The sequence below is a fragment of the Barbatula barbatula genome, assembly GCF_947034865.1.
Source record: "Barbatula barbatula genome assembly, chromosome: 14".
Classification (NCBI taxonomy): Eukaryota; Metazoa; Chordata; class Actinopteri; order Cypriniformes; family Nemacheilidae; genus Barbatula; species Barbatula barbatula.
In genome coordinates this window covers 1,624,540-1,642,289 of record NC_136777.1, presented here as the reverse complement: position 1 = coordinate 1,642,289, position 17,750 = coordinate 1,624,540, and the positions used below count along the sequence as shown (strand labels likewise).

Sequence of the window (17,750 nt, the reverse complement as noted above, 5' to 3'; positions counted from 1 at the left end):
ACACACACACACAAGCAAGCTGACACATACACACACTTACACTTTCTCACACATTTACACACAAAGAAACGTACACATACAGACACACACACACAAGCAAGCTGACACATACACACACTTACACTTTCTCACACATTTACACACAAAGAAACGTACACATATAGACACACACACACAAGCAAGCTGACACATACACACACTTACACTTTCTCACACATTTACACACAAAGAAACGTACACATATAGACACACACACACAAGCAAGCTGACACATATATACACACACACTTACACTTTCTCACACATTTACACACACAGAAACGTACACATACAGACACACACACACAAGCAAGCTGACACATACACACACTTACACTTTCTCACACATTTACACACAAAGAAACGTACACATACAGACACACACACACACACAAGCAAGCTGACACATACACACACTTACACTTTCTCACACATTTACACACAAAGAAACGTACACATATAGACACACACACACAAGCAAGCTGACACATACACACACTTACACTTTCTCACACATTTACACACAAAGAAACGTACACATACAGACACACACACACAAGCAAGCTGACACATACACACACTTACACTTTCTCACACATTTACACACAAAGAAACGTACACATACAGACACACACACACAAGCAAGCTGACACATACACACACTTACACTTTCTCACACATTTACACACAAAGAAACGTACACATACAGACACACACACACACAAGCAAGCTGACACATACACACACTTACACTTTCTCACACATTTACACACAAAGAAACGTACACATATAGACACACACACACAAGCAAGCTGACACATACACACACTTACACTTTCTCACACATTTACACACAAAGAAACGTACACATACAGACACACACACACAAGCAAGCTGACACATATATACACACACACTTACACTTTCTCACACATTTACACACAAAGAAACGTACACATACAGACACACACACACAAGCAAGCTGACACATACACACACTTACACTTTCTCACACATTTACACACAAAGAAACGTACACATATAGACACACACACACAAGCAAGCTGACACATATATACACACACACTTACACTTTCTCACACATTTACACACAAAGAAACGTACACATACAGACACACACACACACTCACAAATACAGAAACTTGTACACTTACACCATCTTACACATACACTCACATGAACACACTTTTACACAGAAACAAACATTTATAATTGACATACTCTTACACATACAGAAACTTACACACTGACACATACAAACGCTTACACACACACACACACATACAATACACATACATATGCACTCAGACACACTTTCACCAACACGTATATTCACACACAAACACAAAAACTCTTACACACATTCACTCACACATATACAGTGTCAGGTTGAACAGCAGTGATTTGATGGTATTCATAGTCTTGACCCAGTAAGAGGACCAGGCTGCCTGCCACACTGTCGGCTTTGTGTTGCCGTCTATAACCGTCCCGCACAACGCCACAATTTCCCCACCGCCATTCCACAAGCTTCATTTCCTCCTGGCCAAGAAAGCTGATACAATGAATTCACAGGGCAGGAAGATAATTATTACCAGCTGTCTCCTATTAAACTCCAGCTTCTATTTATAAAACATGGTGACGGAAAAATATTAAATCGCAAAATCACATAATGCCAACAATAAATGTCATGGAAAGGACTCGGAAACATTGAGCTCTGTCGAACTGCGACCAACACAGAAGTTAAGAGGGAAATTTCACGGAAAGAAGCCAAGTGCCTGTTTTATTCCTTGCTGATTTTAGGGAAAGTCGGCCGTGCGTCTTAAATCTGAATGAATTTTAATCGTGGTTTTCTTCTTCCTAGTTGTGTTTTCCCATACATGATCCAAACGTATCTGAGGGCTGCAGGGCTTTGGAGTCATAGTGTGAGGTCTAAAGACACGATGTAGTGAATGTAATACAATGTTCACACTACTGAAGCACTAGTGATATACCTGTACATGTTACCCGGTTTATTTAACAGGCCACGTGCAGTAGATTCAGGCTGAAGCGCTGCATTAGCAGAACAATAGACCAAGAATAACTGCAGTCCGGTTGAGTCCCGATCTCATCATTTAGCAGACGCTTTTATCCAACGCGACTTACAGAGAGTTCAGGCAGCGATACAGCGATATGTCAAATAGGAGTAAAATTGCAATAGGTGCTAATACCAAGTTAATAGTTTCCACAAAAGCCAAAGCAATACCTGTTGAGAGAAAGAGAGAGAGGGTTGTTTTCATCAGACAGAGGAAACATCTGTCATTGCTGTCCTGAAGTATCAGGATATACTGATGTTTGCATAGCGGAGATAAAACTATCAGCATTACAGAACACGCAGTTTCATGTTTAGACAGTTCAGTTCATGCCTTTCTTCAAGCTACTATTATGAACTGTAAGGCAGAACTTGTACATATAGAGATATTTCATACATATATGAACTCACTGTTAATTGAATATGTTTGATGGATTTCTCAGTTTAGTGTGCATTATCATGTACTCTATATGTACATGTATACGATCACATATATGTAATCTGCCCTGTGTATCGTCATGCATATAAATATGATGCATACTCATATATATATGATCTGTCCTGTATATGATCATATATATTTGATATATTCTCTTTACTATCAAGTACATATGATCTGTCCTGTATATGATTAAGTATTTATGATTTGTTTATTTTCATGTAAATATCTACTGTATATATAAGTGTGTGTGCGTGTATATATATATATATATACGGCATATATAAATAATCTGTCCTGTATATGATCATGAATATACTCTATGATCTGAGAGACTACTAAAAAAATTTGTGTTACACAGTCTCTTTAAATGTATTTGTTGTGTTTGCATTATTTTTCAATAGCCACATTTAAGTATCAAACTCATGTAAATGATCATTTGCATGTGGCGCTGCAGATTCAGTGTGATAATGATGCCATGTATGATGACTTAAGACTAAGGTCAGTTTCTTATACTTAGTTCACACAAGATTGTAGACGGATAAGTGTTTTGGGATTGGATGGAAGGGAGTAAGAGTGATTAAAGCCATATATCCCCCAACTCGCGTTACATTAGAAGAGCCAAACCAATGCCAATACCAAAAAAGGATCTGATCCTAATCCACTCTTTACAGGGATTGTTTCCTGGGTCTGTAGCGGGAGCGCCCCATGTTTGAGCAAATAAAGTGAATGTATGAGTCGGAGCAGAGATCAGGGAAGGGGTGGATTGAGGGGGACTGGCTTGGAATTCTGGGAATGAGGAGCAGGAGTCAAGGATTTAGTTCTCTCTCCCGACACTTACTGAGTGTTAGACGTGACCCACCTGCTCAGAGAGTAAAGCTTCAGAGCATATCAGTTAATACAGGTCTTAATGTAGACAAAGAAACAGCAGAGGACATGTTAAGTAATGGAAATATTACTGTACTGTTCAAGGGCCTGATGCTCTTTTTCCGAAAAAAAACACTGCTGGATGTCCTGCTAAATAACAAGATATTTTTGGTGCTTGTATGTATCTTGGCCCAGCTGCCCCTTAAGCAATTAGTCGTCCTTTTATCACTATGATAACATTTTCTTCTGTGGAATCAGTTGAAACCAGTTAAAACAAGTCAAAGGTCACATTTCATCCAAAAAAACAAAACCTTAATTACTCTCAGATTCATTTTATGACATTTAAGCAGTTTGATTCTTATTCCTCTTAATTCAACTTTGACATTTTTATTTTGCAGAAGTGTCATTGTTCTCATTGAAGATGATTTCACAGTTTGTAGCAAAGCAAGTTTACAGAAAATATTTTTAGCAGTCGAGACATGAGATAAAGCTCTATATGAGTATTACCCAGAGGCGTAGTGATGCCTGAAGAAGTGGGTATATACTCTTAATTTACGACCCCGGTTTTAAAGTGGCCCAGCAAAGGACGAATGCACCGGTGTTATAATGTAGCCGGATTCCACCACCCGTTTCTTATGCACATTTTGAAGTTTTGTGTCAGACTATATGAAGAGACGACCAGGGCAGTTCTCAGGACTTTAGAAGTCCAAAAACACTTGATCGACATGTGCATTCGAAGACTATAACAATAGTTACAACAGTCTGATGATTGTCCGCATCAGTAAAATAAAGAAAACATGGTCAATATTTTTATACAAATATACCAGATTGGTATGCAATCTATGTTTCATAAATGAACATTTAGGTTTGAAATGACACAAAGGTAAATGAGTGATAGCAGAATTTCTTTTTGAGTACAGCCATTGACATCAAATTTCAAAAGTTGCAGATACTTGGGTTTTTCATTTAAAATATGTCAAATTAAAATAATCTAGAAACAAGATCAATAAACAAGTATTCATTTAAAAGTGATGCATTAATACAGTTGTCAAACATTTAGCTACTTGCATTACGCTCTTTCACAGTTGACACTGACCTCAAGCTGGGCTTCTGAGCAGCTCCCGCCCTCAATTAGATTGAGGTAGATCAGATCTGAGATCAGTCATAGGCGTTTTTTTCTACAAAATTGGCAGCACTGCATTCAGTTTGCCCTTTTATTGCACACCGTGGAGAAATTAGCGAGTGTAGACGCCCCATACCCACGCATACCCTGGACTACACAGCTGGGTATACGCATTGCAGACTGATTGAGAAGTGGGTATACGCCGCATACCTGCGCTTACCCTCGACTACACCACTGGTTATAACAATGAATGGTATAAAAACTAAAAAAACTATTCTTGAATCTGTAGTCTTTAGGTTCTTATTACGGTTTTTTAACCAGCTTTAAGGAAAGGCAGTTCATCAAATACAACAGTAAACAATTCTGGTCCAGAGCTTCCGGTTTCAGTTACACAAATCTTTAAACAAAATACAACAAAATAATATAACAGATTTAAAATGTTAAACGAATATCTTTAAGATTTAATGACACATGTACGTGTAAAAAGAAACACTAATAATAAATAAATACTGAAACGCCAAGTGCTTCTGGACCAGTGCTTACATCTTGCAAGGACAGCTGTCTGTAACTCTTACACCCTGTCTACACCGGACCCGGCACGACATGACAAACCAATTAAGAACATGGCATTTGTTGTGTTGTCGCGCTGCTCGTGTCTGTTGTAGTCATTTGTTTTTTGCAATGAGGTGATAATTACTTTTAATTGCCATAAAATGGTGTAAATATACTTCATTTCCTTTTGATATTGTGACATGGACCTGTCTTAACAGATTTTGTGAGATTCAGCCCTTAATGTGTTGTTAGACTCTGTGTCGGCCTGTATGGACAATAAGTGCGTGTGAGAGCAGTGAAAAACTCTTTCCATGTGCACGTTTACGTCAGGCGTGTATGGCACCTTCATTCCAGCTTTATAAAGCCCAGCTGTGTTTTCAGCAGAGGGTCACATACTAAATACCTTTTACACGATGTACACGAGCCTTTAAAAGATATTTTCACATAGTATTGTATTTGATGTTTACATCAGGACAGGAACCGTTTCATTGTTGTGTACCGTGTTCTTGTCTTACAGTAGTCACCCAATTCAGTATCTAAGATATGAAACATTTGTAGTGTTTGAAATTCTACCGTCTACTACTTCTGTAGTAGATTCTCTTGAATGTATGTTGTACAAAGTGTCTTCAAATGTTCAGTCAGGGTAACGTGCATTGTGAGTATTTTATGCGTGTCCAAAGATGGACGACGTTCAGCTTGCTGAAGTGATGGGTGTCCTTTCTGTTCTCACTCCAACATGTGTAACTACCATCATTCTCATGAGTAATATTCTGACTAGGTTTGATAGAAAACAATGAGAAACAAAAGTCACGGCTCGCAGACATGTGTTGCCAAACTAGGCAATGCTGAGAGAGCAAAAACTTTATACGGTCAAGTCTCTTTAGCACATTTCAGAGATGCTAACAATAGCAAGTAACAAATAGTTTTTCTGACTGTATTTTCAAACTACAATAAAAGGAGACACAAGCCTTTTGATATTCCCACTTTTTCAACGCAGGCAAAAAAATGCATTCATTGAAGCATTTCATTGGGTCTTTAAATGAGCTACAAGCATTATTCCTCCAAACCACTAAACTGCATCATATCTTTCACCAGACGGCACAATTATGTTCAGTTTTGGCATGGCGAGGTTCTTTTGTGCTTTGGCACAGCTTTAGAGGTGATGGAGAGCCGCTGGTTTGATTTGTTTATGAAATAAGACATTGCTGTACATGGACTAACATCTCAGGAATGAGTGTCTGTAATTTATCATCACTTTCAGACGAACCTGTGGACTTTGGAGGATGATCTGAGAAATACCTCCACGCTGAGGGTTTACACGGTTCAGGTTTAGTGATGAGAACCTTTTATTGTATATCAAGGGCGGTTTTATCTATTCAGAGACCTTAGTGTGATGTGCAGTTGATTTATTTTTTTAGACCATAAATGGTGTTAACTTTATGTATGATATTATTGGTTTCATATGGGACGTTGTCTCAACTTGAGCAGGTGACGTACTGTGATGTTTGGGTACGATCATGTTCTGTTTGGGTCTGGTGAAGGAAATACGTGAATAACTCAATTTCTTGAAGTGTCACTTGTTCATTGTAGGACCTTAAATTCTAATTTAAGAAAAAAAGTTTGGAAGAAACTTCAAAGACAAAAACAATTAAGAATTTAAGAGAAAAAATTGAAAAGAAAACTAATTCTCGAAACAAAACCATTGGAGATGTAAGACAACCGCGAGGCTGTCGCAATGTAAAGATGATATTTGACATGATGTTTAATGCGTCTATTTGGTTGTTCCACAAGGGACGTGTATTGAGCCAGAATCATCCTTTTGACATTTATTTGCTATTAAGAATAATTAATATAATTACGTTATAGCTCCCTTAGGCCTAATACGCATTTCGCTTCTGAAACCACGCTGAAAATGTGTGCTGCGCCGGTTTCTCACTTCAAATGACCCGCGGTGCACTCGCAACAGTCCAAAAAGTGGAACTATTTCCATCTCGATGTGACACCGACTCGCCTACAAAAATGTTTGCGTTGCACCACATGCATTTCACGACGCCCCCTAATTTCTGCACGCCTGCCGCAATTACCGCAATAAATTGAAAATCACGAATATGTGCACGGAAAAGATGGGAAATGGAAATCGGGCCATACTTTAGCTTTCATTATTAAAAACTTTTTTCATTATTCGCGGACAAAGTGACTAGAAAGGGAGAGGTTCACAAATATTATGGCATAGTAACACACAACAAGTATTATAAAACGTAATAACGCTTGCTAAAATTTTAGCTAACGTGATCTTAGATGCCGTTTAACACATGCTAGTATATACAGGGTATAGAATGCGCAGTATATAGCATAATAGAATGTGAGGTCCTGATAGTCCCATTAAGTGTATTTTATAGATAAACATACACAGTTACAAAACGAGCAAGCAAGTGTAATCATTGACAAAGCATATCACTTTATTCTTACGACAAAAAATGCTCATTTTATGAATCAAGACATATGCTTTGTAGCATTTTTTTTCTTTAAGGTCCATCTGTTCTGGCCCTGACATTGGATTTGTATTTTCCGAGCAGCATTAATAATGTGTTTTAGCTATATTTTGCTGGAGTCCTCGTGCTGCCAAAGTTCATTCTTTTAACGTAACTCTAAATCCATGTCATACGTACTGTACTTCTTTCCATAAAAGGAGATCTCACAGAACAAGCAAATTAATAGCAGGATGTGTGAGTTTAGCTTGAAGGGCCCTGATCTCAACAAAGCCCCAGTTTGTGCCGACTGCATGAGTGTATTTAATAACACTTGGAACAGACTGGTGAAAGTCACGTGACCGTGGGCCAATCACGGTCTTTGCCTGTGAAGATGACATCATCTGCCGTCCCTAAAGAGCTGAAAGGAGTCGAGCTCAGCCGCCCTGCTTATATCTTCAAGATAAACTGACAAGTTAGCTGTACCAGAGCGCATGATATACATTACATTTTTTTTCTTTCAGTTTTATGAAAGAAAGGATTTTAGAGTTTGATGAGTTACGCCATTGGAGAATGTATTCTTTATAGATTCTTCAGAAAGTTAACCTGCTGCTGTAAATCTCATGAATCCTGCCTGGCTCACATACTGTATCTGACCCAAAACGTTGGGATATTATATTTGATATTAGAGGTATGAGATTGACACCACGGTGCGGACATTATAGACACTGGGTATGTTTTGTCTTAAAGGAATAAAACTTCAGTCATCATTTATTAACCCTCATGTTGTTCCAAACCTGTTTGTGACAAAAGAAGATATTTTGAGAAATGTCTCAGTGGTACAACGGGAGTCAACGGGGGCGGTGTTATTTGATTAACCAGCGTTCTTCAACATACTGTATCTTCTTTTGTGTTCTGCACAAGAAAGTCAAGTTTGGAATGGCATGAAGGTAAAATAAACTGATGAATGGATTTTTCACATTTGGGTGAACCATCACTTTAACGCAAATATAATGTTTTCTTTTGATTTTGGGGTGGCATGTTTATATGAGATATAGGGGCTGTGCCCACCGAGGCATTAATGCCTGCGGCCGACGTGTTTTTTCAACAGTTTTCTACAGAAACACCGTGCTTTAAAAAAAATGCGCATTGTGGGAGCATGCGTTTAAATGCGCATCGGTGGACACAGCCCCTACTCTGCATTTCTTAAAAGAAAAACGTGGATTTACTCGAAAGCCTTATAAAGTAAAATGGTTCTTGATGACAAAGGAGTTCTTGTCTGATCATGACGTGCTGCGAAATCAATACTTTTGTCATGCTAACGCAATGCTCCACACTGTTCAGCTACAGGAGCAACTATATATCAGTTCTGTTTTCTATTACATTGATCAAAATGTCTTTGCGTAAAACTCCACGCAGCATCTGCACAAGCCGTCATCATCCAATCATCTGTGTTCTTCACCGCTGTCTCCATGTTCAGAAGCATGAGGTCAGACTCAGTGATCCCCACATATGAGAGGTTATTTCTCTGGTGAATGTGGGAATGGATGTTCTCCAACCCTTTATGAATTACACACTGAATCCACCGCTCTCGTGGCTATAGAGGTTTTTTAATCCTGCTTCATGAGTGCTGAATGACAGCGTTGAATTACGTCTCAAAGCAATAGTTCTCTTTGAAACACATTACTAACAACACAAGTCTGCTGACAGCTTATCTATTAAGTGTTTGGTAACGCAATTCTCACATAAAGAGACTATGGATTTACTGTTTTTGTTCATAATACCATAGTAATGTTTACTGTAAGTTTAATTCGTGTCCGTAGCAGTTCCAGTTGCTTTTTTTTCAAAAACCCTTGACCAAAAATATGAGCAATAATAATTATGATGCTTCCCTAACAAGAACCATGCTTTGCAAACAGCTCCCCGAATAATTGCATGTTATGCACATGTTGTTTATTATGAAGGTGCTTGACTGAATGATGGAATGAACAGACGCAGCTGATTTTTCAGAGTTTATCGTTTTTATTAGACATTTGGAGTATTGTGGATGAAATACTTAAAGGGATAGTTCACAAAAAACAATTTTTTAATCTTTTTATTCACCCCCATGTCATTCCAAACATGACTTTCTTTCTTCTGCAGAACACAAAAGACGACATTTTACAGATTGTTGGTAACCAAACAACATTGATCTCCGTTGACTTCCATTGCATGGACACAAAACCACAGAGACATTTCTTAAAATATCTCCTTTTGTGGTCCACTAAAGAAAGAAAGAGTCACATACAGATTTTCAACAACATGAGGTTAAATAAATGATGACAGAATATCCGTGTGATCTATTGCTTTTAATGTAAAGCAACATAATCGCTGAATTTTAAAATGCTATCATTGCTTCTCACTCTTTAGTTTTATTGCTGGGTTCATGTATGGGAAGCAGTTGTGTCGCGTCTTTCCGTGAAAGCTTTTACTGTGCCAATCCCAAAACAATGTAAGGAAGCAGGTCTTGCAGCCCATACAATAAAGCCCTGTGGCGACTGACCTGCTTGGCTCGACTCTGGTCATGTGTGTCCGTGACATGTAAGAAACAGTTGTCCGTTCGGATACCACCCAGCGATCAAAAGCGTGAGGCCATCAACACCAGCGTATCCTGAGGCACGCTGTTCTATTAATACAGTAGTTTATAGTGGAGCAAAAGATGGAGGGCCGGGAGAAAGGAAAGGGGGATGGAAAGAGCGATCATTAACAACGGGCTAATAAAAGCCCAGATATGACCTCGAGTACTTCCTCATGTGAAGGAGATTCTTGTTGTGTCTTCTCTGTGTGGGTCTCCTGTTTGCGGTGGAGATTTTACTGGAGTGGGAAGCCGGTCCGTTTCCAACTCCCAGACTTACAGGAGGAGTAACTCCAATAAGATAGACTACGACAAATCCACCGGACGTCGTTCATTTTCAGTAGGAGTTGAGCAAGATAGCGACAGAGATTATTGGCCGGGCAGGAAGTCTGCTTATTCATTTATTTATTTATTTGAGCCTACAAATTTGTTGTCCGGTTGCCTTCTTTTTTCTCTTTTCATGTTTAGATTTTCGATGAATATTATGTTCAAACATGATTTTTTGGGGTGGAATGTGTTGTGATTTTTAAATGTAATGTATATGTGTAAACTATGAACATCATTTTTAAGCGGTAAACTATTCATAAACTAACAACGAGCAATATACTGTAGTTGTCAGCATGCATGTTAATGTCAAAACAATTATTCATACTAGTTCAGGGTGCATTAACTAATGTTAACTAAATTGAAAAAGAGATTATATATCTACCAAATATCTACTTAACCATATTTTCAGTACAAATGTGTACCTTAAATCAAGCAAAACCGTTTACTTAAATACATTTACAGGGTTAGGGTAAGGTTGTAATAGCTGTGAAACAATAGAAGTCTATGTAATGTCCTAATTTAGTTACTGTAGATAAGTAAACATGTTTGTTCTTTATGTTTTGCTAATTGGCTTTTTGGCTATTTCTGGCACCTTTATGTTTATTAAAGTTCACTGCCACTTGAAATAAACAACAAATAACTGCATAAATAATTACTCCTTTATGTGTAAGCCATCACTGGATACAGTTTGTTTGCTCAAATGACTTTAATGACTTAACAGGTCATTTGACATTGAAATGTGGGCTTTGCATTTCTAGAAATGTCAATCTTTACAATACAAGCCATTCAAACGGTCCCTAATTGCTCTAACTTCCTGTTTTAGTAGAAAATACATCAACACATTGGAGAAAATTGTGGATTTTAAGGCACTTCAATGAGTCTTTAAAGTGCAATAGAGTCAAGAATTTGATCAGTCCAGATTACTCCGAAAACGGTCCTTATCACCACACGGCTGTTCATTTTGTCTGGAGATTATTTCTGGAACGTTGCTTATCGTAAATGAAGTTGGTACACACTTACTCTTGTTTTATTGAGTGACAAGAGGTTATTCATGCCCCTCAAATCACATGTGGCCGATGGAAACGGTTCCTGCAGTCTGCATGTCCAGCTCCTAATCTTTAGGGCTCCCTCGGGTGAGGGTCAGACACTTTGACACATACCACTTTAATCACAGCTGAGACTTGAGGAGTGCACCAGCGCCCTGTTCACACTGAACATTCAGCAGATTAAAGGTCATTTAATGGTACATTTAGTCGCAAAAGATTTGTTTATTTACTGACTTTGTATTCACTTGTATTATATACCCAAGCAAAATCTAATGTTATATAGTGGTAACCAAATACTGTACAAACTTTCATCATGTGTGATCGCTTATCATGACAATACAACCGTTTGTTATATTTTTCGTTTGGTTTAGATTCATACAGAGAATGAAAACTATCACCAGGCCACACTGTACCACAAAATCAAGAAAATGTTTTTTCTATTTTTAAGAGCCTTAATATTTGATGCAGTGACATTAATTTCATGAAAATTTATCTCATTTATCAACTGCAAATGCTGTAATTCTGTCATACTGTAAAATATTGTTAAAAGTTATATATCAAAGTAGCGTTATTTGTGCTAAATTTAAACTATGCTTGTTTTTATATAGTAAATAAAAGACAACAGGTCAGTTTTTTAAGGTCTGGTCCCCATATCTGAACCTTTCTATAATAGAACATCTTTGTTTCCCTTATTCTTATATATTGTTATATATCCCTTATAGTTATATTATTTGATTTATGTTAATATTTTTTAATTTTATACTTTTATTGTACAGTATAATGATAGTATTTTAAAAACGATTTGATTAAATAAACGATTTGTGTATTGTGCGTATGGTACATTGACATCTAGCAGTTGAGCTTGCTATTGCAGTCTAAATTCAAAATATTGGAGAGACAAGTTTAGCCAAGTAACTTTTCTTCTCGGTTTGTTTTGATTGTTATCAGAAATAATCTAAAGGCACTCTACTGTTTGCGAATGTGTGAGGTAACGTATGTTTATACTGTCACTTTAAAACCTTCTATATTTATGCTATGTTTCAAACTCATATGCTGATTTTATTTATAGGCTGTAAATACGCCGCTGTAATCGGTGTCTCGATCTCTTTTGCATAATAGACATGTTTGTTCAGTTTGATGGTGTTCCATGGAAACATAAAAGCTGTCCGGTGAGCCAGCACACTTCTCTTTCCTGTCATAACTCTTTCCGCATGTGATGCTGCAGGTCTGCCGGATGTACACTACACTATCTGCAGTATCATGTCGGTGCTGAGGAAGGGGATGGGCGGCTGAATAAACGGAAAGTGTGATAAAACTCAGAGAAACAGAGAATGTGTTACAGTAGAACGAGTGAAGAGGTGCTCAGTGCTAACACAGAAGTGTGAGATGAAAGTCATCGATACTCTTATGTCTAATATACAAAGAGCGCATAAAAGATCACTGCTGCTCCCACAATCCTCCCTTCCTAGTATCCACTAATGAGGATGTCTAGATTTGATCGGGTTCGCTCTATTTCCATGTCGTGTGCCAAAGGAAACACTCCTCGAGCTGTGATCAGCGCTGCCAAAAGACTGGAAGATGAAGTGTGTTGAGGCAGGGCACTGCCAGCAGATTTTTCCCAGATGTTCCTCTGATAGCTTTTGGTGGCTCTTTAATGATTGACAGTTTGGTGGAATCGCGTGCGTCCAGAGCCGAGGGGAGGTTTGTGAAGCTTTGCAGAGATCCGCGGTTATAAAGCTTTTCAACGCTCGTATGGTTTTAGTCCGCGCACGGTTAGTTATACAGACATCAACTGGATGCGATACGAGTGATATGGACCATTAATACAAACATTCTTTAGCGGATGGAATAGAGTGTCAGTTTCTTTAAAGTCAACATGAACCATAATGGACCCTATTTGTTTGTTGGATCCGTGTTCCAGGTATTATCGTAATTTATCTGCACCCAACATTGGGTAAAAAATTGACAAACCCAACCGTTGGGTTGAAAATGAACATATTCTGGGTTCTTTTAACCTATTGCGTGGTCAACTATAACCATATTTTGGTATAATTTAATCCAACTGTTCGTGATGTTACCTTTACAGTCTTCTTCAAAATACACTTACACGTTCCTTTGAAACATCTTTGTCTTGTTTTTCACCCTCCGTCATATCAAGATCAGTGTTTAAAATCCAGTTAATGTTGTTTAACTGAGATTACGAAATAGTCATGAATACATTGACTTCAAGCTAGAATTTCAGATTGGTTATAAGATGCATTTCGTCATGTTTTGTGTTTATGTGTGTTTCCACAGAAAGAGGTGAAGGACGTGTTCGCTGCGATCGTGTTCGAGGCTGGCTACAGTTTAGGAAAACACATCCTGGATGGACAGCAGGACCGTGACCTTCCTTCTTTAACTCCTGTGCTGCGATGGAAAAAAGGAGAAAGGATCGCCGCACGGAATGAGGTTCGGATCATTTCATTGTGCTACAATGATATCATATATAGTTTAAAATAGTGCTTTGATTTCCCTTCTTAGCCTCAGGACATGTGTACTGTAGTTGGCATCTTTCAGCACGTCAGGAATCCATTACGATGGAATCTGAGGCTATTAGCAGCACCAGGCGTAGTTTTACTGTAGAGAGAACGCGTCCAAATGCGTCCAACAAAAACACACGCCACTGTCTAATTCATTACACTTGAAACCTGTGGGAATATGTCCAGTTGTGTGTGTCTAGCACAACAGCGCCCCCTAGCATTGCTTTTCCTCCCGATTGATACTGACGGCACCGTTGTGTAAACATCCTGTGTGTTGTGTTTGAATCTTCACAGACGTGGTTTGAGAAGAACTGCCTGTCGGACGATTGTGCCGCCGATCTGAGGCTTCATGGGAAAGTTCTTCTCTCAGGGTAAAACTTCTGTTCTTCTCCATCACTTGCTGACGTAACCGGGTTTTGGTCTCGTTCTCGGTGGGTGCGGACACACGCTTGGCTCTCAGCGTGTCCTGACGTCATTTATGAGCTCTGTCCTGCCGTCTGGATAGGAAATGATCTGGACTCTTTGTTCGTAGTCATGTGCAGATTTGATTCATTTCCTTCAGCGTTTAAAGGGCGAGAGAGGGATTTCACTATATATGTACCATCAAATCTAATTGAAAGCACGTTTTACTGTACCTACAAAACCAAAGCAAGAATGATCATACGTGATGAAACACGAATGTTGAGTGGTCTGTTTGTTTAGTCTCACAAAACATGGCTGGGTCAACACGCCCAAACATTAAAAATATATATTTTGTTCAATTGAAACGAGTAAATATCTTCCATTGTGACGTGGTCGTTTAAAATGTGAAGTTTGGAGATTTCGTGTGATTTATGCATCTCTCATCTTTTCTCAGGCGTTATATCAGACCTCATCTCGCGCTGGGCGGAGTGAAAAATGTGTCAATAAATTTAACCATCTCTAATGCTGGCGATGATGCCTACGATACCAACATCTACCTAAACTTCTCCAGAGAGGTCCACTACATCAACTACTTACAAAAAGTAAGTCAGCAATGTGTCGGATGTTTTACTGTCTATGTAAATTCAAACTTTGCTGTCCAATAAGTAATGGTGGTTTAAGAGGACCGGAAAGTAAAGGAGTGCAGAATATGGACGGATATGCAGTCGGTCAGCAGGGGAAGTTGTGGAAGTGAGAGGAAGTGCACAGATAGTGATGGAAGCGTTTACATCTGGCCAGAGAATGTTATCTCCGACCGTCTGCAACATGATTCTGCATTTGTGTTTTGTTACACATCCTGAAACTTCTGTTTCCCCTGCTGGAAAACATCTGGAGTTATCAGCAGTGCAAGAAAGGACATTTCCTCTATCGATTCTTCTGCGTAGAACAAAGCTCCTCGGGATTGCTAAGAAAACACTATATCCCTGTACGTTACGCAATGCATTCATTTAGCAAACGGCTAAACCAAAACGTGCAAAATATGCTGCATTCAATTTCATAGTCATATTTTTAAAAGATACAGTGTTCACAAAAGTGTTTGGACATGTGGGTCAAACTTACAACTGTGAAGTTTATTGATTTTGCGTTTTACAGCTTATGTCCTGAAATAATACTGAGCGTTGGCTTTTCTGTACACTTTTAAAAATGTGCTTCACGATGCCATGGAAGGACCATTTTTGCCTGAATAATTTAATAAAGAATCTATAACATCCGACTAATCTCTATAAATAAAGGTGCTGCAAAAGTCAGTCAGAGGTTCTTAAAATAACTTTTTCGTACTTTTTATAGTCTGAGGGGTGATTCGCATTTTGCATCTTTTGCGCAAGTTATATTAAATGTAGACATGCGACAGGCGTGCATGCGCAAATTGGGAGTGGCGAGCAGATTTTTCTAGACGCGTCCACGCTGCATCGAGAGGGAAATATTTCAACTTTTCAGAGCTTTTGTTTCCGTGCGGTTTTAGAGGCAAAATGTGAATTGCCCCTGAAGAGCTATTTTTTATACGAAGAATCTTTAATGCAACAAGAAGGTACCTCGGATGTGAGCAGGTCTTTAACAGACCATTCGCCAAATAATTGTTCTCTTATGACATCGTGAAGCACTTTTACTTTTAAGAGTGTATAGATTATTTAGTCATTCGATCACGTTTTTCCTTTTCACTATTAGGCATCCATTTGTTTTCTTACTGAATCCTGGAAGTTCAGTCGCCTCCGCTATTATACATATAATTTATCTTGAATCTGTTTTTAAAGTGCTCCAGTTTCATCATTCATATCCTCTTGTTTATGTTTTGATTCAGGAATAGCACTCCTAACATTGTTTTACAGTCTTAAATTTCATTGGATCATTTCTGCTGGACGTCCTACGGTCGCCGGCCTCTAGTACGAGTTAAATCCTTTATAAGTGTTGAATGGGAGTCATGCAGGGCGTCAGGTGGATGTTTGTTGTGATAGGACTACTGGGCACACGTTATTTGTTGTTATAAAACTGTACGTGCAGTAAGACTGCTTTCGTTACACGGTGAGAAGTTTGTCTGTGTTGATGGAACCGTCTGCGCGCAGCTGAGGTCACATCATGCCAAGTGTGAACTTGCGTCGGCTCTTGTTTTATCGTGAGTCCCGTCGTTCATGTGTTTGTCTTGCAACGCAAACCACGTGCAGAAGCAAATTGGTTTCAGAAGCTCCATCACACCATTCAGGTGACCCTGGGCTCCTCTGGTGAGGAAATCTTAGTTTGATAAACAAAGTTTTATTCTTTTATTAGATTTAAACAGGTAAAGCGAGACCATTCGCAGTGTATTGATTTCTCTCAGGGTTAATGAAGCGGTAAATGAGCAGGCTGGAGATAAACGTTTGATTCAGAGATACACATCATTTGAGATCAGTTAATGTTTCAGTGAAATAACACATAGATCAAAGAGCAGCGACTAGGAATATCATCACCAAAACATCAGGATTTGTATCGTGAAATACAAGAAAGGAGAGTGGACAGATTTGGCAAAGTGATGCTGAGAAAAACAGCCATTTTAATGCATCACAGAAATCTCCTCATGCGCTCTTTACAAGTTTGTTTTCAAATATTCATGAAAAGACATTTGAAAGCTCTATGGAAACTACATTTCAAAAGACTGGCCTCTTTGTTGCTTGTTTACACAGAATAAGAATGCTTATTTTAATAACTTAAGTTCTTTGTGTAAAGTATATGCAATACGGTTCAAAAATACATAACTGGTCCACTTATTAGTTTATGAAGGTATACTTTTGAGTAAACTTTAATTGTAAAAGTAGGAAACTTTGAGTAAATGACAAGATCTTAACAAATTTACTGCAAGTGAAATTATAAGTGTACTGATAGATTAAGTACACTTCAAAGTACTCATAGTAGTAAACTCGCTAATGCAGTAGTTTTTATACTGCTAGTACTTGTACTCTTTCTTTACTTGAACTTATAATCGTACTTAGTTTCCTGTTTTTATTTTATTTTAGTATGTTATTATGTTTCTATTAAGGTAATCATTTATTACAATAAACCTTAATTTAGTACTCTGCACTAAGAGATTTAAAGTATCTTGATCGAGTGTGAGTTCATGTGAAAGCCAAATATACGATGCCCATGACTGATCAATGAAATCACAATCCTCAACCTCACATACAGTATGAAATAAACCCAGAGAGAATCAGAATGAATGAAGCATGATGGTGTCACG

At 38.3% G+C, this 17,750-nt stretch overlaps 1 protein-coding gene across 1 annotated transcript in view; it reads left to right on the top strand.

Moving 5' to 3' along the window:
* The window catches only part of itga9 (integrin, alpha 9), a 57,785-nt gene that overhangs the window by 27,504 nt on the left and 12,531 nt on the right, over window positions 1–17,750 (top strand). The window contains exons 16-18 of the mRNA XM_079473027.1: window positions 13,860–14,012; window positions 14,378–14,454; window positions 14,940–15,087. Of these exons, the coding sequence (XP_079329153.1) occupies window positions 13,860–14,012; window positions 14,378–14,454; window positions 14,940–15,087 (378 nt within the window). The remainder of the gene's footprint in view (window positions 1–13,859; window positions 14,013–14,377; window positions 14,455–14,939; window positions 15,088–17,750) is intronic.